Source organism: Carcharhinus amblyrhynchos, chromosome 1 (assembly GCF_965287045.1).
Source record: "Carcharhinus amblyrhynchos chromosome 1, sCarAmb.v2.hapA, whole genome shotgun sequence".
Lineage (NCBI taxonomy): Eukaryota > Metazoa > Chordata > Chondrichthyes > Carcharhiniformes > Carcharhinidae > Carcharhinus > Carcharhinus amblyrhynchos.
This window is the reverse complement of record NC_137324.1, coordinates 46,925,397-46,951,514: the sequence shown is the minus strand read 5'-3', so window position 1 is coordinate 46,951,514 and position 26,118 is coordinate 46,925,397. Positions and strand designations below refer to the sequence as shown.

The 26,118-nt window shown below is 42.2% G+C and overlaps 1 protein-coding gene across 4 annotated transcripts in view; it reads left to right on the top strand.

Annotated features, from left to right (window-relative positions):
• Nucleotides 1-26,118, top strand: part of rai14 (retinoic acid induced 14) — a 211,375-nt gene that overhangs the window by 160,545 nt on the left and 24,712 nt on the right. For all 4 annotated transcript variants that reach the window (XM_080218399.1, XM_080218443.1, XM_080218485.1 and 1 more), the window contains 3 exons: nucleotides 1,426-1,532; nucleotides 11,538-11,725; nucleotides 17,622-17,650. In XM_080218399.1, coding sequence (XP_080074525.1) covers nucleotides 1,426-1,532; nucleotides 11,538-11,725; nucleotides 17,622-17,650 — 324 coding nt within the window. The remainder of the gene's footprint in view (nucleotides 1-1,425; nucleotides 1,533-11,537; nucleotides 11,726-17,621; nucleotides 17,651-26,118) is intronic.

Below are 26,118 nucleotides of genomic sequence, written 5' to 3'. Positions count from 1 at the left end.
TTCGCAAGGGCAAGAGACAAGGCTGAAATATTCTCAGGCACCTTCAACAAGAAGTACCAAGGTCCTACTTGGCTACTCCCTGAAGTTCCCCTAGTATTGATGCCAACGTCAAACTAATCTTGCATGAAATTGGGGTGCAGGGGATGCAATTGAGTAGACTGTGGCATGAAGACGTGGTAGCACTACTGCCTCACAGCGCCAGGGACGCAGGTTCAATTCCTGGCTTGGGTCTGTGTGGAGTTTGCACATTGTCTGTGTCTCTACTAACTCTGGCTGCACTTCCCGCTGTCTCAGAAAAGCAGCAGTATAATTAAGGACCCCATGCATCCTGGACATTCTCTCTTCCAGCTTCTTTCTTCGGGAAAAAAGTATAAAAGTCTGAGGTCATGTACCAACCAACTCAAGAACATCTTGTTCTCTGCTGCTGTCAGACTTTTGAATGGACCTACCTTGCATTAAATTAATCTCTCTGTGTACCCTAGCTATGACTATAACACTACATTCTGCACTCTCCTGTTTTCTTCTCTATGAACGGCATGTTTTGTTTGTATCGCACACAAGAAATAGTACTTTTCACTGTATGTTAATACATGTGACAACAATAAATCAAATCAAAACCTCCGGGTGCTCCGGTTTCCTCCCATATGCCAAAGATATGTGGATTTGGTGGTTTGGCCATGCTAAATTGTGCCTTAGTGTCAGGGGGACTAGCTGCGGTAAATGTATTGGGATTGGGCCTCGGTGAGATTGTGATTGGTAAAGGCTCAATGGGCCGAATGGCCGCCTCCTGAACTGTAGGATTCTTTGATTATATCACTGCGCAAAGACTGAATGGGCTCTGACAAAATCCTGCATCTAATGATGAAGGCCTGTGTACCAGAGCTATATGTTCTCTTTGTCAAACACGCAGTGACACTAACATCTGGCTGACCAATGAGGAAAATACCCAGGCCTGCTCTCTCCCTGTAAAGCAGCACAAACTTAACTCAACCAATTATCACTGTATCATCCTCTTCACAGTCACCAGCTAACTGATGGAAGAAATCATTAATAAATAGTCCTACTGGTGATGCTACTCACGATAATGTGCTCATTAACATCAGTTCAGATTTTGTCAGGCACTCTGAACAATCTCACTTCAGTTGTGATTCTTATATGGGTGTAATAGCTGGATACCAGTGAGAGTAACTGCCTTAAATATCACGGCAGCATTTGACTAAGCTTGGCACCAAGAAGCCCTAAGAAATTAACTAGTTCAGCATAGCACTGGTGATTGAATCTGGGAATACCCTAGTCAATTTGCCTTGATGCCACACTGAAGGGTTTCTAAAATAAATGTTAAAAATTAATGATCTTATCAGTACAAAGAGGTGATATGTGATTTATTTTTTTTCTCTGCCACCCTGCATTTATTTGGAATTCTAGGAAGGTTTTACACCACTCATCCAAGCTGCACAGAACAACCATGCTGAGGTGTGTCATTACCTGATGGATCAAGGAGCAGATATTGATGCAAGAGACAAGAATGGCAGGTAATAAGGTGCATCAATTCAAAATGTCTGTAATTCAAAAAAAAATCAATTGGAGAGCCAAAGGGCCTGTTTCCTATGCTGTATTGTTCTTTGTGCTGTTTTAGAGATTTAGCTAGATTTGTATGGCTCTTTATCCCATCCTCATCCTCCACATAATTAATGGGGGGGTTGGGAGGGTATTCATAGGTCCTGTTCACCATTAGCAGGAATCCTGATTGCCCATTGAATGGAGTGTCACAGCTAAAATGGGATTCCTGACAGGCGTGGGCACATTTGGGATTCACCAGGCCGGCTGCAATTGGGTTCCTGCCCATTATGTGAAACTGCTTGTTTAAATGTCATTCGCTCATTCAGCTCCGTCCTGCGATTCATGCACCTCCCACACAGGAACAGGCTTTGGTGCTGGTCATAATCTGTATGGGCCTGGCATTCAACCCCGAGGGGTGTAAAGGAGGTAGGTCCAGTGCCCATGTGCCCCTCCATAGCTGTTAGGTTGCAGAGGAAGTGTTCTTCATAGGTCCTGAAAGTTGAGTGGACTTGGGCTGGGGCGAGGAGTTGTCCTCGGCACTCTTCCCGCAGCATGGGGGTCTTGTGGCTAGACTGCCACATCTCGCCCTGGGAAAGGTGCTACGCTCTGACCTCTGAAAAGCCAAGCTGTTTCCCACAAATCCCACCCAACTGGCATGCCAGCACCAACAGTTTTCCCACTAAAGTGGGCACTTGGTGCTGATTCAGGTGAATCGAGGCCTGAATATTTGTAACAAAATACAGTTGCATTCTGAAAATGTCAGTGTTATGCATCAGTTTGTGAGAAAGTGTGTATATATATGAGCTTGTAATAGGATGTATGTATTGTTAATGTCATGAACCACTGAACAAGTAAGTCAATGTGTTCCCAGGACATGTGATGAAACATTGAAGGTGCTTGTTTCACAACATTGCAGGCAGATTTAAGTTGCTGTGACTTAAACATAGAGCTTTGTTTTTTGATTTGTGTAGTTTTTATAACTGGTCATTTTATAAAATTAGTTGATTTATAACAAGCTAAGTACGTAACTTTGCAAGAATCTACTTCTAAGTCAGTGTGTTGAGGTGTGTTGCAATGTGTTGCAGTCTAAGTGTGCATGCATTCTGATGCAAAAGAAGTCTTTTAACCTCACACAAATTCCCTTTTAAATTAAACTCATGTGAAAACTTTCACCATTTCTCAAACCTTTCCCCCCTTCATCCCAATGAAACTATCAGCTTCGCTGGTGTTCCCTGGTATCTCATGTCACAGCTCTATTGTCCTTTGGAAAATATGTCCATGTTCTCTTTTCTCACTCCTAATATGCTAATTTTCAAATTTATAGCAATGATATTTGAAATAGTTTAAAGTATATCTGAATCAGCTTTCTAATTTTCCTTCGTAATCTTGAAATGTTTAGTTAGATCACTTTGAAGTCTCTTTTTTATAGCTGGGATTCCCTGCCCCTGCTTTTGGCTGGCAGGAAGCTTGGTGGGGGTGGAGAATCCAATGGAAGTTACCAAATGGCTTTTAGGGTTGACAGGACTTCCCATTCCAATCGTGTGCCTTCCACCCCATTCCCTGCACACAAATGATGGAATGGGGTTCCTGCTGGTGGGATTTGCAACATGTCCTGACAAATGGAGAACCCACCAGGAGCACAGGCCTCCAGAGGGGTGAGGGTCACGTGCCTGGCCACTGTCTCTGGACACTGTTGTGAGTGTGTTGGGGGGAATTCCCACGTCCGTGGGGAAGATCCTTTTTAATTTTATTTTAGATCAAATTGACCCTTTTTTGGCTGAGGTTCCTGGTGGAGCGGGTTCATTCAGAGCCCACCCTGCTAGCATGACATCATGGAACTCACCTCCAGCATTTTCTAACTAAGTGTCAAAAAATATATGACTGGGAAAATCGGCAGTGGAGCCTGCACGCTACACGCGCTGCTCTTCCACTCATAATTAAAAACAAAATCGTAACATTCGGCCCTAATTTCCGGTAACCAACAGCAGGCTTAATGCTTGCCTTTAAACCCTGTGGAGATTGATATTTTTCCAGCTATTTGGTGACCATGTGAGGTCGAATTGAGGTCCCTAATCCCATTACTAGAACACCAATATGCATCGGCTTTCTGTGACTCATAACTCAGAGGATTGAGTTTATTCTGGCGGCCAAGTGACACTTCATTCCAACCATTCAGCTCATACGTCATGGCTGCTGTTTGAAAAGGCATCCTCAACCAGTTCTGCTTTAACGAAGCAGGAGCAGTAACAGAAGAAATGAAGGACATTAAATAAGTGTTGCGTTGCCAGGTAACGTTATAGGGGAAAGTGGCATACAGCCACAGCAGCCTTGTGGAGGCTGGGGGTGGGGTGGGGGTGGTGGTGGGCGGTGGTCGTGGAGGTGGAGAGAGGTGGTGGTGGTTACCTCTCAAGTAAAATACTTGCCTATTTTGATTACAAGTGTTTTGTATAAAGCAGGGAGAATCTGAAAATTCCATATTTTTCAGCTACTTAATGAGTAGCTTCTGAGAGTGAACAATGATGAAGATTGTCTAAACAGGTATTATAAAACAGCCAATCCCATAAGATACAATAAAAATGCTTTGTTACTCTGTTTTCAATATGTAACTTAAGTATGCCACTACACACAAGAATTACAAAGTTAAAATTATTGTGATTATTGTTGTAAAAGTATCATTGTATAATAATTCATGCTAGCTGTCATGCTATTGTAACCTATGGTAGAATATTGTGACAGTGCTGCTTTCTATTTTCAGGATCACCTTATCCCAGCAGTGAATCTGAAGGATGTATTGATTCAGGAGTTAAATGACTAAGTAAAAAGGATTGTGCAATACTGCTTCACAGTCATTCTGATCTTCCATTGGCCACTTGTACATGTGTATTGTAAACATAAAGACCAAATTCTTTAGACAAAATTTAAGGGTGAAATTTTTGGAGATGTTAGATCTCTAGAGAAATTAATCAAGTTGTTTAGAACCACTTTTTAAATGGTACAGTTGCAGCATGAACGGAAGTCTGTTTTATTTCAAGATTCTTCAAATCCATTGATGTATTTATATGTTACACTGTGGCATTACAGAAAGCCCTGCCTAGTTGCAGTGCTGATTTTCTTTCTTTTTGGTAGGCATTTTCTTCTACATTACCAGAGACGCAGTGCCTGTCACCAGCAAACTCACAGAATTGTTATGGTGCAGAAGGAGGCCATCTGGCCCATCGTGTCTGCATAGGAATCACAAGCGAGTAAACAAAATAGTTGCCCACATAAATGAGTTTCCCCAGCCAGCCCCTCCCATTGCTCAGTGCTTCCCTTTGCTCCCACCCTCCAGTTAATCCCCCATAAACACCGCATAATCTTGTGCATCATGTAGGAACAAGCTACCTACAGTGAAGGTGTGGACATTCACTTGTGTAATTTATATCAGGGCTGCTTCAGTCGCCTGGTGAATTAATGATACAGGGCATAATTTTTCTTGATTTTGTTGGTGACTGCTGAAACTGGTTAATTTTTCACGAGTGCAGCTAGAGCTAATGTCCATGAGTAAAAACATAATAAACATTAACAAATCCAATAATGAATTTGAGACAAATTTGTTTTTTCAGAGTTGCTTAGAATGTGGAACTTGCTAGCATTTGACATACTTGGGTATGATATTACAGTGGACCAGTGTTACTGAACTAGCGATCCAAGGCCTGTACTCCTGATCAAATCTCAGCACAGCAAGTGGTAAATTTAAATTCAATTAATTAAATTAATCCGGAAGGAAAAAGGTAGCATTAATAATGCATTGTTATAGACACCCATCTGGCTGACTAATATTCTTTAGTGCAGGAAATCTGCTACTTCACAATCTGCTCAATATCTAATTTCGCTAATAGGTTATTTGGTAGACTTACATTAACACTGCAATGAAGTTACTGTGAAAATTCCCTAGTCACCACACTCCGATACCTGTTCGGGTACACTGGCCATGCTACATTCTTCCTCAATGTACCTAACCAGCACACTTTTTGGACTGGGGGAGAAAACCGGACCACCCTTGGAAACATACATGGACACAGGGAGAATGTGCAGACTCCACACAGACCCAAGCCGGGAACCAAACCTGGGTCCTCTTAGCCAATACCACCTTAATCAAAAAAATAGTGGCTAAGAGGAGAGGAGACTTGTGAGAAGAAACATCAGCTGCCATGTAATTGTGACCAAAGGTTTACAGATAAATGTAAACAAAATAGAACTGGAGGGCCAAAGCTTAGAAATTGAAAAGGATTGTGACATAAAAGTACAAGAATAATTTGCCCAGGTTGCAAGTTGGAAGATAGGAACAAGCTGCAATAAAAACACAGTTAAAATATGAACAAATAAAAGAAAAGAATGTGAACAGTTTGGCAAGAAAAGCTCATGTTCCGGCTATTAAATGTACATTTCCTCTTAACATAATATCTTTATTGGATTTGTTCTGATAGGCCTTATTAGCTAAATACATCTCCTGTCCTGGGGTTCCAGGCTGCTGCTTTTAATGCTGCCCATTCTTTGTGATTTTTCTTTTCATCCTAGTCCCAGGAGGAATTTGAAATATTAAATAGCTGAGGTTAGCACACGATGTGATGTAGAATCAGAGATATCAGATTCTTCTGTATTTTGAGCCAATGATTCAAGAGCATTAGTTTTTTTTTCCCTCTGACCTAACAATGGAGTGATATACATGGAAAGCAATTTCTTTTAGAAATGTTAATCTTGTAAATTCATATTGGGCATTATTTTAATGACGAAGAGGTAGTCATAGAAGCTGAGATCTGACCGTTTCAGTTACAGAGCCGTAATTAATTTGCTATATGTTGTAATGAGAAATTGTATGCTGTTTGTAATTATGACTGGATTGGTAAATTTTATTAAGATTTGCTTATCATTCTTGTAAGCTTAAAATTCAACTTTTTTTTTAAATATTATTTTATGAGCACTTTCTGCTCATCCCTATTTGCCCTTGAGCTGAATGGTTTGATCAGCATTTCAGAGGGCAGCTAAGAGTCAACCACATTGCTGTGGGGTCTGGAATCACATGTAGACCAGATCAGGTTAAAAAAAAAAGGCAGATTTCCTTCTCTGAAAGAATTAATTAGCACTGCTGCCTCACAGCGCCAAAGACCCTGTTTCAGTTCCCAGCTTGGATCTGTGGGTCTGCATGTTCAACCCGTGTCTGCGTGTATTTCTTCTAGATACTCCGGTTTCTTCCCACAGCCCGAAAGATGTGCTGGTTAGGTACATTGGCGCCTGTTCGGGTACACTGAGGGAGAATTTAACATGGCCAGAGTGTCACGAGCATGGTATACCAGAGATGAGGGGATTAGCTTATGAAGAGAGATTGAATAGACTGGGTCTGTACTTGTTAGAGTTTAGAAGGCTGAGGGGGGATCTTATAGAGACTTACAAGATAATGAAAGGGCTAGATTGGGTAGAGGTAGAGAGATTCTTCCCGCTTAGAAAGGATAGCAGAACTAGAGGGCACAGCCTCAAAATAAGCGGGGGAGGGGGTGGTGGGGTGAGCTTAGAACGGAGTTGAAGAGGAACTTCTTCACTCAAAGGGTGGTGAATCTCTGGAATTTTCTGCCCATTGAAGTGGTGGAGGTTACCTCGCTGAATACATTTAAGTCACGGGTGGATAGATTTCTGATAACAAAGGAATTAAGGGTTATGGGGAGAAAGCAGGAAAGTGGACTGATTCACCAGATCAGCCATGATCTTATTGAATGGCGGGGCAGGCTCGAAGGGCTAGATGGCCTACTCCTGCTCCTATTTCTTATGTTATTATTTTCACAGTAATTTCATTATAGTGTTAATGTGAGTCTACTTGTGACACTAATAAATAAACTTTAAAAATTTAGTAAACCAGATGGGTTTTTACCACAGTCAATGAAGTTCATGATCACAGCTACAGATAATACCAATTTTACTACTAATTCGAGTTTTTAGCAGCCATGATGTGATTTGAAGCCATGTCCCCATGTAGTAATGATGTGGAGATGTCCTCATGTCGTAAATCTGATGCTTTTGGTTGGGTAACCTTTCCCTGGATTCCAAGTGAATTTGCAAAAGTGGATTAGATTAGGGCTATGCAACTTTCTTGCCTTCATGACTCAAATAGGAGCTTTGCCAGGGAGCACGGGGGCCACCATAAACTACTTCCGATTGTTCAAATGAAGGAACCTCGGTTTTTTGATTTGGAACTTATTCATCAGTGCACAATTGTGTAACAGACAATCTTTACTTCCCAAATTCACATGAGGCATGCCAACTGATAAGGAATAAACAACTAGAGCTTTATTGCCTAGAATTTAAGACAGGACTGAGCTACATATGGCTTAAACCAGGCTTTTGCTGCTTTTATGTACTTCAACCTGGATGTTGGTGCAGCAATAACAGGGTTACAATAAAGCAAGAGGTTAAATATTAACTGATTATTGTTATGTTAACTTGCTTTTGTTAGACACAGTATTTTCTGGAAGCAAATTCCAAGAAACACAGCAAATAAGGAATGGAAGCAAGGATAAGAGGGAGATGATTTGGAGTCTGGAGAAACTATATACTTATAGAGCAGACGAGTGCTTGAAAAGGAAGGAATGAACTACAGTTTGGGGCCATGCAGCAAGTCTCCTGTTGTTTGGGGATGTTGCTTCGCTGTCGCCGGATCAAAATCCTGGAAGTCCCTCTCCAATAGCACGCTGGATGTTTCAACACCAGATGGACTGCAGCAGTTCATGAAGGCAGCTCACCACTGCCTTTTCACAGGCAGTTAGGAATGGGCAATAAATGTAGCTTAGCCAGCAACCCCCACATCCCATGAATGAGCAGAAAAACTAAGGATAGAGAAATTGTGCTTTTGCTTTTTCGAAAAGAAGAAAGTAATCTTTCCTTACAACTTTCCCTTTGCACACCTGAAAGGATAGATGATAAGATATCCTCAGTCTTCTATTGTTATCCTCTATTGAGTGCTAAGGGGCACTTTAGAATTCTCTGTTTACATCAGTATGTCTTTGCTTGGTGCTCTCCTTTTGAATTTTGGAAACCTGCTGCCGAGTATGTTGGATCTCTCATTTCTGTAATGTTTTGAAGCACCAACCATGCCACCAGGTTGTTCTTGCATTAAGAATCTTTTTTAATGTTGTCTGTTTAGGAAGAAAGTCACTGTAACCCTGTAGTATAAAGGTGACCAACTGATCTGACTGCTACCACATTTCTTACTTTTTAAAACTTCATCCTAAACACTCTTTCACCTATTGGCATTTTTAACCTCGTCATGTTTTTCGTTGGAGGAATTTTTACATTTCATCCATCACTGAATGTACATTGCAGAAACTATTCCTCCTTTTCATATCAAGCATCTGTTTGCTCTTGAAAAGTTAACTTGCTATAAAGGCCATATTAATTCACCGCTTGTCCATTGCTTATGGAGGTAGATCTTTGCATCTTTTAATTCCTGGAAAGCTGGAAGAGGAAAGTTGTTGTTTAACTAGTGGAGCAGCTACCCTCCTGAATCAGTCCCCTCCTTTCTATTGTGGTCTTTCTTAGCAGTCCCTGTTTATGAATATAACTGTAGGAGCTATTGGGCTATTTTCCCCCTTGACTGTGTAAACTCTGAATATGTGTACCACAAACCCTTCCTCCACCGTTCATCCTCACTGTATTGAAATTAGAGGTAAGATTTTCCCAGCCCATTGGCAACAGGGAGACGAGGTGGGACAGGGAGGATGTTGGAGGGATGCAGCCAAGAGTATGGTGGGTAACTTATGACCAAACATCCCCAGTGCCAGGCTGGTAGCAGGATCTGTTGCCTGCTCGATGGGAGGGGCACACATCCAATTAGGGGGATTAAGGCTTTAATTAAGAGCAATTTAGCACCATAACCAGAATTTGCCATTTGTAGAGAAGACCTTCGCACTGCAGTGAATCAACACAGCCTTCACAACAAGTTAAATTTTTAAGAGCAAACAGATGCTTGACATGAAAAGGAGGAATAGTTTCTGCAATGTACGTTCAGTGATGGATGAAATGTAAAAATTCCTCCAACGCAAAACATGATGAGGTTAAAAATGCCACCCACTCATTTCAGATGGCCTCCCTGTGGCAGATATGGGGGTTTATCATCAGAGCCAAAGGCTTGATGCCCCAATGACAGGACTGGATGGATGAAAAGTCATTATCACAGCTGTTTCCAAGCTGTGGAGAGGTAATCCCCTTCTTCCTCCCTGATGTCCCTATTGGTTTCAGGAGACTTTTTATATTGGCCCACGATGCACATGGAAACATAGAAAATAGGAGCAGGAGGAAGCCATTCAGTTCTTCGAGCCTGCTTCACCACTCATCTTGATTGCATCTAATCATCCAACTCACCTTGAGCCTGATCGCACCTTGGCCCCTTTTCATTTGATTTCCTTCACCCCACCTCCATGTTGAAGTTCCCTCACAGTCTCCAACTTGTTTTAGCTGTGTTATGCTCTGCTGGTGGGACTGATGAGGCTGCAAAACTGTTGACCCTTTGATTGAACTGCCTGCATTGGAAGCCTGCATTCCATTCTTAATACAACATTGATGATAGAAGTGGCGAATTAGGAGGAGCGTGACTAGTGCATCACTTCCGTCAGTTCTGCTAAATTTTGGAGTAAGTTTGTAAAATGAATAGTGCACCCTTCATTAGCACATGCAGAGAGTCTGTGACCTATTTTGGGCAATCACCATGGACATCAATGTGGTCTCAAATTTCCATCACCGATCGAGCAGCGGTTGGTGGGTTCTTACATCAGAAAAATAGGTTCCACCACAGCAGTTCCTTTGGTCCATCTCCATTCCATACATCTTTCCTGCTCTGTCTTACAGCTCCATGTTTTCAAAGCTCAGTTTCAGAATTCACTTTGGAAGTTCCCAAGTAAAGTTTACGCAGTGATTGACCGGACATGCTATTGCCCTGCACCAGCAACAATCTGAAAATGCAATTTTAAGTCACAAACTTCAGATGAGTCTGACCAGAAATTAAAACCTTTTCTAACTTCTGGGTAATTATGGCACAGACCCAAATCAATCCCCACTGGAATTCTCCAGTCGACCCCCAGGCATTTTCTTCCACCATCCCCTGACATCTCAGAGGTCTCCCTCCACTCACCTCAGACAAGAATTCCCCAATCCTTGGGATCCTCAACCCTCGTCCTCCAGCCAGGCACTTCTCTTGCCCACTCCACTCTTCCACACCAGCCTCCCGAACCCCACCATTTCTCACTGGACCTTCAACTTACCTGCTTTACAGCAGTGATTGCTATATTGAATGAGCTACACTCGGACTAGGTCCTGGGATGCACTGCATTTCCTGGATCTCACCTGGCCTGAGTCAGAAGATTGGTCAAGACAGGATTTTGAGTAAGTAACTGAGAGCTAAGTGGCAATCTGATTTTGACTGTCACTGCAAGGAAGTTTAGGCCCTTAATCTCCTGATTTATCTCATCAGCATTTTGATTTATTATAGTTACATATACTAGTATGCAGTAAAAAGTATTGTTTCTTGTGTGCTATACAAAGCATACCATTCATAGAGAAGAAAAGGAGAGAGTGTTGCAGTCATAGCTAAGGTATAGTGAAATGTCAACTTAATGCAAGGCATTCAAAAGTCTGTTCTTGAGCCAGTTGGTATGTGACCTCAGACTTTGGTATCCTTTTCCCGATGGAAGAAAGTGGAAGAGAGTATGTCTGGGGTGCATGGAGTTCTTGGTTACGCTGTCTGCTTTTACCATGTCCCGCTCAGTATTACAATTGCGGGTCTTAATAATTTACATTTGTGCCTTAAAAAAAATGCATTCCTTACAATAGATGGTATAATGTACAGCAAGTGTTTCTGAGATTCATCACTGTCACTAAAACTGTAATGCTAATTATATGCTGCGGTCATAGCATTTATGAGTGATTCACATGGTTGTTTCTTTACCCTGCCCTAGGACTGCTGTAATGTTGGCCTGTGAGAATGGCAGTGGAAATGCAGTTGAAACGTTAGTCAAGCGGGGTGCCAACTTGAAGTTAGTAGATGCACTGGGTCATGATGCCCTTCATTACTACAAGCTCTCAGGAAATGTTGATGTCCTAAGTTTCCTTCAGGCTACACTTAAAAAGGATTCTGAGGATGCTGGTACGTGCCTTATCTGCTTATAATAAAGGAAATGGTCGAATTTGTTTCAACTTGACATTATCCTGCTGCAGATCAATATTCTAAAAATAAGATGCATCGTTTTTAAATGTCTCACTTCCTGCATTTAACATAATTCCTTACCATTAAAAGAGAAATGTTCCTGTTTTTAGCCATGTCTCTAAACAGAGCTATTTAAGATTAAGAAAAAACACAAATTTGCAATCAGTGTTTACGGGTTGAAATATGTGAAATGTACTTTGCACTGTTTAAGTACAAATTATTTGTTTCAACTGCTCTGTGGTATTAATGATCAAATGGAGGTTGGGCATTGAATTTAACAAGAAGCAATGAAGAGAATTAAGTGTGATATTTGCTGTATGCTCTGTAATCACTGTAGAATGGTGACTTGCCTTGTATTGGTGGTGGAATTCTCCCATTTTGAGGCTAAGCCTCATGGTGGGGCAGAAATGTAGAGTGCTCCCTGCTGCAGAGGCCGATGGGAAAACATGCCAACTCCTTTGGCCCTCAACTCATCAATTACGCAACCTGTGTTTAACGCTGTATTGAGTGACAGGGCAAACCTGGATAGCACATAGTCTGTCATTCTATCCAGGTGCCAAATTGAAAAGTCACCCATCTTCACTGACCCACTATTGAAGAAAGAAGGTGGGTCTCCTGAAAATGACAGCGTACCTCTGGGAACTTTCTGAGACTAGAAGATGAGCCCCCTGAGAATGATGATGGATCTCCAGGAACATTTTGAAGCTGGAAAATGGACCCCATTCAGGGCGCTGAACCTGGAAGGTCCACCTGCAGAGGCATCCCGACCTCCTGCCATAGTGTTTCAGGGTGGCTAGCAGCCACCATCCTGAACTCTTGAGGCAACCCCAGGCATTGCTCAGATGAGTCCCGACATCTACAGGCCAAACATGTTTAATGCCAGCATGCTTTTCCACTGGCATCGTGGAGAATCTGGCATGGGACGGGTGGGGCCATCATCTGCTTGCCACTAAGAGCTACAAGTAAGGTTCATGCCAGCCTCTGGCAGGTTTTTCGCTCTGTCATGGAGGACACCAGCAGGAGACCCCATTGTAAGCTTAGATTGATATGAAACCGATTTCTGGGCTTCACTTCATAGAAACCATAGAAAAACCATAGAAACCTTACAGTGCAGAAAGAGGCTATTCAGCCCATTGAGTCTGAGCCAACAACAACCCCACCCACGCTCCATCCCCATATCCCTACGTATTACCCGCTAATCCCTCTAACCTACGCATCCCAGGACACTAAGGGGCAACTTAGCTTGGCCAATCCACCTAACCCACAGATCTTTGGACTGTGGGATGAAACCGGACCACCCGGAGGAAACCCGTGCAGATACAGGGAGAGTGCGCAAACTCTGCGCAGACAGTGACCCAAGCCGGGAATCGAACCCAGGTCCCTGGAGCTGTGAAGCAACAATGCTAACCACTATGTTACCGTGCCGCCCATATTCTCCCCCGGTGTACTATCAAAGATCGGAGGCCTGGGAGAATTCCAGCTTGGGTTTTCTGCATAGTAATTTCAGAGAAAAGATAGAACTTGTATTTGTATATAGTGCTTTTGATGACCTCTGCATAACCCTAACCTCTGGTCACTCCAAAGCCCTTACTGCCAGTGTAGTCACTGTTGTGATGCAGGGATAAACTGTGGCCAATTTACACATAATATCCCACAAACAGTAAGGTCAGGTAAAAGTTCGTAGTTTGCTTATTTTTTAGACACTATCTGTACTCATACTCTCAATATACAGTTTATTTATTAGTCACAAGTGGCTTACGTTCACACTGCGATGAAGTTACTGTGAAAATCCCCTAGTCGCCACACTCCGGTGCCTATTCGGGTACACTGAGGGTGAATTTAGCATGGCAGTTCACCTAACCTGCACATCTTTGGATTATGGGGGGAACCGGAGAACCTTGAGGAAACCCATGCAGGCACACAGAACGTGTAAACTCTACACACACAGTGACCCAAGCTGGGAATTGAACCCAGGTCCCTGGTGCTGTGAGGCTGAGTGCTAACCATTGTGCCTCCAGATGTGACAGATAAGTGCATGCAAATGTCTAGTCAGTTGTACATTGAAGGCTATATTGCTGAATGAACATAGCCCATGCTTGAAATCAGCAATGGTCCCTTTGCATTTGAAGATAAGGGATGTAACACTAGTTTGAGGTGCCCCCTGTAGTACAGCCTGAAGTGAAACCAGACCGACTGTCACGGAAAAGATCTCCTAGCCCACAGCACTACCAGAGCAGCACAGCGGGCTGGGGGAATCACCCTCTCTATTTCTTAAAAACAAAAGAAGTCTCCACATATTGTAAAATTATTACAACCTTCTTAATAATGAAAATTTAAAAGTGATAAAGTCATGATGACATATAGACCACCGCGGCTCAGATCTTCTGGTCTCCAATGATAGGAAGCCAGACATCCTCTGGTGGAAACGTGCAGGATCCCTTGGGAGTTCTGATGCAAAATCTCTCTGGAAATTGCCCAGGAAGTTTCAACTTCTGATGGGTAACTCCATAATCCTCCAGGACCCTGTGAAAAGGAAAACTTGGACTTGGAGAGTAGATGCTCCGATGCCTGCCATTGTCATTCACCCACTGCCCCAAAGTTGGATCTCTACTCACCCACACAATCGGACCCTCTGCCTTTACCATTCCCACCGAACCCCACCCCTGGACCTTCTGCCTTCCCCCCAACACCCCCCCCCCCCGATCCTCTGCCTTTCCGCCAACCCCATCCCTGAGCCTTCCGCATTTCGACCCACCCCACCCCACCCCACCCCTGGATGCCTCTCCCCCCCCCATCTCAGACCCCTGACTCTCCTCTCCCACCCATGGACCCCCCGCCCCCATTTCCCACCAACAACTTGCTCTCCTCAATGACCCTACGCAATGAGGAAGGACCCCCAGAGCAGACTGCCACATTTCTGAAGTTCTGGGCCAGGAATGTAGAGCTCCACTTTGGAGCAAACACGAAGAAGCCGACAGTGATGGGCACTCCTTGGACAATTTGGCTGTGTTTTTGCACCCCCTAGTGTCTCCACTAAGTAAGGACGACATTATCATTGGCAATATCCTGCTTTTCTATTATACATAAGCCATAGAAAATGAAAAATGTACGGTCTTAGCAAATTGTTCAAGTACACAAGTCAAAAAGAACAGATCTTGTATCCAACAGTTCCAGTTTGAACTTTGCAGTCAGTGTATTTTGGAGTAACTGAAGTAGGCCATGCAGCCCCTCAGCCAGTTCTGCCATTAGAATATGCTGATGTGTATCTCAACTATAGTTACCTGCCTTTGTCCCATATGTTGATATTTTAATTTAGCAAAAATCTATCAGTCTCTGTCTTGAAAATGTTAGTGGATCCTGCATCACTCATAGCCTTTGAAATTTCTCGTGTACTTAAAGCTGTGTTCCAAAAACAATCACTTGATGATGTTCCGGAGCTTCTATCTGATCAATTTCTTCTGTTCTCGCAGCTATGGAAGCAATTGATGGTCTGCTCCGATTTATAGAATGTCACTGATTTTATAAATTAATTTCAATAGTGAATGAGAAATTCTGGTCTTCTATCTCTCTCAGTTGCTGCCGTTAGTTGCTCTTGTGATTTAGTTATGCGCGCACACTTTCTGCCTGATTCCTTATTTTTTATTTTGCTGTTAATTACTTTGTGTGAGTAAGCCTAATAGTGGAACAGTCCTTAATTAAAAACTAACCCTTGGACATTCAAATCTCTAAGTGTTCTTTGTTTCTGACAGTTTCCTGCATGTCTCCTTTATTACTTTTTGAAACAATCATTCCCTGGGGTTGATCGTCACAGACTGGGTCAACATTTATTGCCCTTGAGAGGAGGATGCATAGCCCACTTGAACTGCTGCAGCCTACGTAGTTAATGAACTCATACAATACTATTAGGTTAGGGAGTTCCAGGATTAATCTCAAACAGTGATGCGACGGAGTACAGGAAAGAGATCGTGAATCTGGAGAAATGGCATGACAACAATATCTGTCCTTCAAGTTTCTAGGTGTTTGGATCACCAAAAACCTGCTGTGATACCTCCAAGCTGACGCTATAGTTAAGAAAGCCCATCAATGCCTGTACTTTCTCAGAAGGTTAAGGAAATTCAGCACGTCTGTTACAACTCACCAATTTTTACAGATGCACCATAGAAAGCATCCTGTATCACAGCTTGACATGGCTCATGTCTGACCAAGAAACTGCAAAGGGTTTTGAACGTAGTCCAGTGCATCATGCAAGCCTGCCTCCCATCCATTGAATTCATCTACACTTCCCACTGCCTTGGAAAAGCAGCCAGTATAATCAAAGGCCCCACACAACCTCCTTCTACCTTCTTCCATCGGGAAAAAGATGCAAAGGTCTAAGAGCAACTACCAATCGACTCAAGAATAGCTTCTTCCCTGCTGCCATCTGACTTTTGAATGGACCTACCATATATTAAGCTGATCTTTGCACCCGTCTGTAACTGCAACACTATATTCTGCACCCTTTCCTTTCCTTCTAACCTACGTTTTCCATGAACATTATGTTTTGTCTAGTGTGCAAGAAGCAGTACTTTTCACTGTATCCCAATACATGTGACAATAATAAATCAAATCAAAAATTTGACTGTGTGACTTGGGGATGATGATGTTCCAATACACCCACTGTCATCCTTGCAATGTAAATGAAATGTCTCTTGAGCACAGAAGTGTTTTATAGCTACGCAGTTCTGTTCAGTTTGAATAGAGAAGTGCTGTGCAGTAAGCATTCCTTTTTCCTATAGAGTCAATTCTCCTGTAGAGTCAATTCAGCAGAACAATTGAAGAATGAACTTGGGCCAGAAGTGTATTTGTAGTTTCTGATGAAACTGGTGAATCCAAATTCTGAATATGATTTTTAAATATTGTTAAATGTTCCCAAAAGCATATACGGCACTTGGCAGGGGAGGGGTGCAGGGAGTGGGGGGGTGGGGAACCAAAGAAAACAAATATGTCTGTCTCTGTGGATTCTTCTAATTAAGATCTGGGCGGTTTCTTCAGTGGAATCCCTGAAAGGTTTCTGCAAAAAAGCTAAAAGAAAAATCTTGAGGTTTAACTCTGAATTGAATCATCATTTGTAACTAAATGGTTAATTCACCAATAGTGGCCAGAATTCTCCGATCACTCACGCCTACTGCCACTGCCAGTGAGAATGGAGAATATGGCACTCAGCCAAATCTCCGCTCAATGCAGTGGGGTCAGAGAATCCCAGCGGCGGGTGAGATTGGAGAATCCAGCCCCGCATGTTTATATATTTTAAACGTATTCCCTGCACTTTAAGCATTCCATTTAATTTTGACAAGTTATAAACCTTTAAACATTTGTTTAAAAATTTGTAAACAATTTTAAATATTATTTACATTTATAATGTTTATAATTTTAAAATATATAAAGCGCACAGTGAAGTCTATAAATTTTAGAAAAGATCAAAATTATGCATTTTTTTTTAATCTGATGATCTGGCCAACTCAGTAGTTGAAAAGATTAGGGATGGTCTGATCATAACTTAGCAGCCAGTCAGGGTTCCTTAGCAACAAGAATAGCCCAGTATGACATGTTCTCAGTGACAAAGTGTGAAGTCTGATAATGTTCTACAGCTGTCATACAGGATCCACTTATAAATGGGTAACATGTTTGAAAACTGAGGTTGGGAATTAAGAGCAGAGTAATTTTATCATTGTCTGACGTAAGATTATTATCTATAAACCTGAAGTAAATTACTAAATTACTTAGTTTTCACTGGTTGTTGTGTTGTTATGCATTAATTTTCCTTTTTTTTCTCTTCCTGTTTTCTACTTCAAATTAGATATGAAATCAACGCAGGCATCAAAACAGGTAAAATTATATTTGTGAATTAACATGTTGAATTACTTAAAAATACCATAATGATTTCTGCATTGTAGCTCTAAGCATATTTCAACCATTACAACCTTAATGAGTACTTTGGCTTAACAGTCACCCTTTATGTTTAGATTGTTTCTGTAAGCAATCATAATTTTACTTTTTAATGAGAATGAGATGCTGAAATATCACATTTGCTCTCTTCCAGTAATTTCATTTTTCTCCTATACTTTACTGGTGTCCTTCAGTCAGAGTATGATACCAAGATTTCTTAGCAGCAATTTGAGTCATTGTCTCAAAGACAATGACTCAAATTGTCATTGTCATTGATTCAGAAATGTTATACAACTGTGAAGGGTTCCTCTCCCTCCATCTTGCAGAAAGCATTGCCAGCCTGGCTTTTCAGAGGAAGCCCCAATCTCAATGTTTAGAGACAGGCCCCCTTCCCCCTCACCCCTACAATCTCACCCGCGGCTGGGATTCTCTGACCCTGCTGCAGTGAGCAGAGATTTGGCTGAGTTCAAAATTCTCTATTCTCACTGTCAGTGGCAGCAGGGCGTGAGCGACCAAAACAGAGTTCTGGTAAAGACAAATGCAAAGTATTCATTTAACACTTCAGTCATGCCTCCCGCCTCCCTTTTAGATCCCTAATTGGCACGTGTACACCAAGGGAGAATTTAGCATGGCCAGTGCGTCTAACCAGCACATCTTTTGGGCTGTGGGAGGAAACCGGAGCACCCAGAGGAATCCCACTCAGACATGAGGAGAACGTGCAGACTCCACACAGTCACCCAAGCCAGGAATTGAACCTCGGCCCCTGGCGCTGTGAAGCAGCAGTGCTAACCACTGTGCCACCATATCACCCATTTACTATTTATATGCCTGTAGAAGACTTTAGCATTCCCCTTTTTGTTGGCTGCCATAATTTGGCTGGTGCTAAGGAAGAAAAATGGTGCAATTGCATTGTTCAGTTTAGTCTACAGACCACCAGCTAGTGGGAAGAATTCAGTGGAATCAATCTGCAGGGAATCATAGAATCCTACAGTGCAGAAAGAGGCCCTTCGGTCCATCGAGTCTGCAGTGAACACAATCCCACCCAGGCCCTATCCCCATATCCCTATATTATTTTACCCACTAATCCCTCTAACCTACGCATCTCAGGACACTAAGGAGCAATTTTTTTTAGCATGGCCAATCAATCTAACCTGCACATCTTTGGGAAGTTATAGAGTTGTTAAAATGGGGGACAATGTAGTTGCATTGTTTTTGTTCCTTAGCTCTCACCAAATTGATGGCAGCCAACATAAAAGGGAATCCTATAATCTTCTCATAATCCCTCTTTGCTTCGCTAATGTGCTTTTTCCTCTGAGCCATCTGTGTTCCTCTTGGTTCTCTGTTGGATTTTACATCACACCTGTCTTAAGCACACTTTTTCTTCTTTATCTTATTTTCTAACTCCTTTATCATCCATGGACCTCAGGATTTGTTTGTCTTAATTTTTCCCTAACATTTCAACTTATACCTTTACTGTGCCCAGACCATTTCTGTTTTGACAGCTACAGTTATTCTGGTCAGCATTTAACTCTAGTCTCTCTGGCACAGCTCCGATCTTGCGCCATTGAAATCAGCTCTCCTCCAGTTAATTATTCTTACTCTCATTTCCCAATGTCCCTTTATGCTGTCACCCTAAACCTTATGATATAATCATCACTGTCTGCTAAATGTTCCCCACTGATATTTTATCTATTCTGTCCACTTCAGTTCCAAGAACCAGGCCCAAAAGTACATCTTTTCTTGTTGGACTGAACATTGCTTTAGAAAATTGTCCTGATCATAGTCTACACACAAACAGTGACATGCATGCACACACTGGCACATGCTGTCGTGCTGACACACTCTCTTGCGCTGACATGCTCTCACATGCATACACACTCTGTTCAGTTGCAACCCATCTGGCCTGTACAAGTCCCATCTTCCCTAGAGCCAGTTCTAGTGTTCCTCTTGCACCATCTTTCCAGTCACGCATTCACAGTCTCCTATTTCTGTACACACTTGCACATGGCACTGGGTGTAACCCAGAGATTGCTACTTTTGAGGTCCTGCTTGCTAATTTTCCCTAAATTCTAACTGCAGGGTCACATCCCCCTTCCTACAAAGGTCATTGGTCCCAGCATGGACCACAACCCTGGCTGTTCGTCTAACTTCTTTCTAGAGAAATCTCCCAAAGAATGAGCCATCACGCAATTATTTGTTCATGGTTATCTTTTGTATGTGGTTGTTGCATATTAAATTTTATACCCCAATTCTCTGATAATGAGCTGATAATGTTATTAGCCAGGTAACTTTACAGCTGTAATACAAAAGCAAAATACTAAGGATGCTGGAATTGGAAACAAAAACAGAAAATGCTGGAAAATCTCAACAGGTTGACAATATCTGTGGAGACAGAATAGAGCCAACGTTTTGGTCTGGATAAGCCTTTGTCAGAGCTGAGAACAAAGAAAGTCCCAAAGGATTTATACTATGGGAGTGTGGGGGCGGCAGCTGGCAGGGGCTGTAATAAGACAAAGGAAATGTAAATGAGAATGAAGAAGGTTGAGAGAGATGTTAAAAGTGTCCATTAAATGATCAGAACGTGTGAATGGCAGGACAGATGGTTAAGGCAATTGCTGTGAAGGGCAAAAAGGAGAGCAAGAATGGAGAAGTGGAAAAATGGAACTGAGAAAGAAGGATGATAAAAATGGATGAATGAGATGAAAAGAAAAAACAGAATGAAATCGCAAGATGAGGTAGATGGCACTGCGGCACAGTAGTTAGCACTGCTGCTTCACAGTGCCAGGGACCCAGGTTCGATTCCTGGCTTGGGCCACTGTCTGTGTGGAGTTTGCACATTCTGAGGAGGGGAGGGAAGTGAGAGCAGTGGCCTGAGCATGTGGGTCAGATGCAGTCGAGAGCCCTGTCAACCACAGTGGATGGAAAATCATGATTGAGGAAGAAGAAAGACATATTGGCAGTGCTATTTTGGAAATTGGCATCATCAGAACAGATGCGGCAGAGGTGAAGGAACTGAGAGAATGGGATAGAGTTCTTACAGGATGTGGGAATGTGAAGAGCTCCTGTCAAGATAGTTGTGGGAATTGGTGGGCTTGTAATGGATACTGCTGGACAGTTTATCACCAGAAATGGAGACAGAGAGGTCAAGGAAGGGAAGAGAATTGTCAGAGATGAACCCATATGAAGGTGGTAGCTGAGTGGAAATTGGAAGGAAAATTTGATAAATTTTTCCCAATCCAGACGAGAGCATGAAGCAGCACCAAAATAGTTGTTAATGTACCAATAAAGGAGTCTGGAACAGCGAATGCTCCACATAACCCATCAAGAGACAGGCGCAACTGGGACCCATGCAGGTGCTCATTGCCACACCTTTTATTTGGAGGAAGTGAGACGAGTTAAAGAAGAAATTGTTGAGTGAGCGAACCAGTCAGCCTGATAGAGGAAAGCGGTGGTGAATGGGGATTGTCCAGATCTCTGTTCAACAAGGAAGCGAAGAGCCTTGAGGCCATCCTAGTGGGGAATGGAGGTGTAGAGGGATTGGACATCCACGGTGAGGAGGAGTTCGTTTGGGCCAGGGAAATGGAAGTTGTTGATGTGGCTTAGGGCATTGGAGGAATCATGGATTTAGGTGGGAAGGGAACTGGACAAGAGAAGAGAGAATGGAGTCAAGGTAGGAGGAAAATAAGTTCATTGGGGCAGGAATAGGCTGACATGATGGGCCTTCTGGGACTGTCCCGTTTAGGATTTTATAGCCATTGTTTTGAAGTTCCACAGAAATTTGAAAATTGCTTAAAAAGGTGTAAACCTCAGAAATCTTACAAACTGTTGGCAGAATCACACCTAGGATTTTGTTTCTAGTCGTTTTACTTCCAGAATGTCGGTGTTGCCAACAAAATATATGCTGTGATTCAACTATCAAGCAGCTATCATTGCATGGCAGACTGTCCGTTCGTTCTACTTTGTTGCATGGGATGAAATGTTATCTTCAAACAGGCACTGATTCTTCCTTAAGTTTTGAAATAATAGTAGGTGCTATTGTATTTTGACCTTACTTTGAAGGGATGTTGGAAGTTTTGAATTTACTTACTTATCCAATTCAATATTAGTGAGGGACCAAAGCACATTATAAGGTACAGCTGATTTTCACACTGAATAGAAAGGTGGCACAAAGATATAAAAATAATTTCACATTTGTAATGATGCTATCTCAGTTTCCTTAAAGAAGGTTGCTTGTCATTTACCCTCATTAAACATGAGTTGCAAAGTATAAAAACAAAATACTGTTCAAAATACTGTACAAAGCACTGGTGAGGCCACAGCTGGAGTACTGTGTGCAGTTTTGGTCGCCGCACTTACGCAAGGATATTTTGGCCTTGGAGGGAGTGCAGAGGAGGTTTACTAGGCTGATGCCGGAGTTGAGGGGGTTGAACTATGAGGAGAGGCCGAATAAACTAGGTTTGTACTCGTTAGAGTTTAGAAGAATGAGGGGAGATCTCATTGAGACATATAAGATGATGAATGGGATGGATAGGATAGAGGTGGAGAGGCTCTTCCCGCTCAGAAAGGATAGTAGGACTAGAGGGCACAGCCACAAGATAAAGGGGGGGCGGTTTAGAACGGAGTTGAGGAGGAACTTCTTCACTCAAAGGGTGGTGAATCTCTGGAATTCTCTGCCCGTTGAAGTGGTGGAGGCTGCCTCGCTAAATATATTTAAGACGCGGGTTGATGGGTTTTTGATAGGCAAGGGGATTAAGGGTTACGAGGAGAGGGCGGGAATGTGGAACTGAGACACGACAGATCAGCCATGATCTTATTGAATGGCGGGGCAGGCTCGAGGGGCTTGATGGCCTACTCCTGCTCCTATTTCTTATGTTCTTAAGTTCGGGTGCAGTCAGTTCTGATGAAAGACTACAGATCTGAAACATTAACTCTCCCCTGTCTTCACAGACGCTGCCTGATCTGCTGAATCTTTCCAGCATGTTCTGCCTTTAATTTGAGTTAGAAACATAAAAAATAGGAGCAGGAGAAAGCCATTTGGCCCTTCAATCCTGCTCCACCATTCCTGGCAATGTATTTTGAAGCAAGCAAACCATGCAAAAATCTACATTTAAAAAAATCAGATCTGCTATAATGTGGCTGCCAGGTTTTATCCTTTGAATGTCAGCTGATAAAAGAAGGATTTTTCTAGTGAAAATGATAGATGACACCTGCACTTTTCTTGCATTTTGTAACTTGACATGAGGTGTTGCATCAGGTTTTGAAATGGAATGGAATGTGTGGAGATGGTGAAATATGGAGGGGGAGGAGGGTAGATCATGTTGTTCACAGACATGATGAGGTGCACTGTGTTATGAAATGGATAAGAACTCTTTTGAGGCAAGCTTATAAACTTTATATGTAAATTTAGATTATTTTCTTCTCTTAACCCAGAGACTAGCATCTTTTCTTTTTATCTTGTTTATTTTTAATGGTGGGTGGAATTTTCCCATAAAATGGCAAAGGGACCAGAAAATTTTCTCCCCCCCCCAACAATATCTTTAATTTCCTTTCTTCTCTCTATTGATGGGATCAATCAATACAGGATCTCTTTTCTTGGGCTACATTATATATTGGATAATATATATTTCCATCTCTTTATCGCTTTCCCCTCATCTTAGTGTTTTTCTGCTCATCCAAACCTGTCTCTCATCAAAATTTACTTGATTTTATGGGTTAATTTGCAAATTTTCATTCAGATTTTTCACTTTCATGAAACAGCAAGCTATCAGAACAATATGGTCATGTAAACCCAATTCTCCAGGTAAAATGTATGGCAGACAAGGCATGTCATTCTTCATTTTATCTATATTCCAACTTAGCTGTCACTTCCTCAATGCTTACATTCTAAAATCTGAATTTTCTTTGCTTTGTGCATAGACTGGAGACACAAGCTTCCCACTCTACCTTTCACTGCTAGAAAGGATTTTAATGTCACATCATTAGCAGTTCCCCTGCTTATTCCTCCTGACCTGTATGCCTGTTGCAAACTAGGTGTTTTGTGGATGCCTTTTCGGATTCAGTGATGTCAAAACAATGGATTCTATGGTCTTTGCCTGTCAGAGTAGAATCTGAATGTCCAAGAGTCTGCATTAAAAAAAATTGCAACTAAGAGATGAAATATTGGTATCTTGTAGTCTGAATTGTCTACCCTGTCTTTCAGATGTGTCTTCCATGTGCTCCTCCAGTATGAAAAATATCCTTGCTGATTTAATTGAGACAAAACCGCCTATGACCAAGCTTTTGGTTATACCTTTGATCTCCTTTTGGATTGGTGTCTGTTTACTCTCATGAGAATTGCCTTTGGAGACTATACTGCACTAAAAGCACCATATAAATGCAAGATGTTTTTATTACCTGGCAGAGGTTCTTATTGAATTGCCCAAGAACAATATAAACTTCAGAAAGGTGGTTGTGCATTTCACTTATTTTTCAATAGATACATCAGTTTGCAAACATTTCCAGATGACAGTGGTGAATACCCTGTGTGTCCTGTCACCTGTGGATCAGCTTGTCTATGAGTCACAAGATTCTGGGTTCAAGTCCCACTCTCAAAAGCATAAAAGTCAAGTCTAACATCCAATACAGGGAATGAGGGTGTTAGAGATGCTATCCTTTGAATAAGAGGTTAAGTTCTGATTAAGAGTCATCCTAACTCAAAAAATTGGCTCTATTCTCTCTACACAGATGCTGTCAGACCTGCTGAGATTTTCCAGCATTTTCCATTTTAGTGTGTGTGGGAGAGGGGGGATGGGGGGAGGGGAGAAGGAGGAGGGGGGTGCAAAGTAGGAACTGCGCACAAAGCTGTTGAAGCTCTCACTTCGCTGCGGGGTCTCTCCACTGCAATGTTTGTTGAGCTGACCATTTAATACATGGTTTACTGCATGGCCTCAATGTCTTGCTTAACACCACCACCAAAGCTAGACACTGGACATTCTCATCCTCATGCTTATGTGTGCAAATCACTGGCAAGAAGGAACAACAGAAGTGAAAATCATATAGCTTCTTTCAAGACATCAAGATGCCTTGATGCATTTCCACAAAATGAATTTCTTCTGAAGTGTGGTCACTATTGTAAATGAGCCAACGTGGCAGCAATTTGCACACCATAGGCTTCCACAAATATTATCCCTCACCGTCCTCTCAACCGCACAGACAGCATGCTGCTAATGTTAAATTGACTAGGGCTTCATTATCACTAAATAGATGGGCTAACAGCATGAGTTGCACTGTTCAATGGAACTCACCTAATTGGAGACCTGATTATTAGGTGTTTACAGTGTAATTTAAAGCCACCATGCACTTCTTGAATGGAAGGCAGACTGGCTGCAGGCACATCTCAATATGGTGTTTCTTGCGCAGTGCAAAGTCCCACCACAAAATTGGTACATGCAACACAAAGTCAGCCCTGAAAATTACATGTAAATATACTTTTCTATCCTATTGACTTCTAATTGGCCTTCTCCATTCTCTTGTTGGAAACCTAACTGATTGCATGTGCTTGCATTGCTTATCCCCACCATGCTCACAACCTGTGGGCCTGTGAGTACACACTCTCTTGCTGAGCATCAGCAGCCAGAGATATCCAGTGCAATTGGTCAGAGATGTTTCCTGATTACTATAGTAACTCGAGGTGACTCAATGTGGCTTCAGTAAAAAAATGGGTGATTAAATTAATGTAACTACATATAAGGTCAGGGACTGACAGAACAGAACGTATGCAAAGGTTTACTCTCCAGCTTGTCTCCAACCGAAGGTCCTCCCCATCCCAGGACATGTGCCCTCGCATCCGATTGGCCCAGCTTTCTACACGGCCATTCCATTGAGTCCTGGCCGATTATGTGGCCTGCGGAGGATTGCCCTTAAAGGGGCCACGTTACCACAATTACCAAGACGGCTAACAAATCACTTGTGCCATATGTAGTATTTGGGGAAAGAATGTTCAAGCAAAATTCATTAACATTTTAATCACTTGTTTCTTCTGTGCCTTGTGTAAAAGGAAAGAAATCTGGGTGAATGCAACTTGTTTTAAAACGCCATTCTTAAATATAACTTTTCTCCAAATATGTCTGCGGAAAAGTGGACAAATTGTTTCAAAGTGTAATGATGCCCAACAAACCTCTCAGCTCTGCTAAAACGATTCAGCTAGTCTCACTCCCCTGCCTTAGACCTTTTTATCAGATTGCAGACCTTCTCGAGACTTGTGTGTTTCCGATGAGTCTAGTCTTGTCTAACTACTTCATCAGTCTTTGACAATTTGGGCTTGTGGAATTTACCTTTTCTCTATCAGTCTGTTTTGTAAGCCAGAGACCTGTTGGTGGGGTTCGATCAGCTTAGATAGCTAAAGTGCGATGCAAAATGATACCAATGAC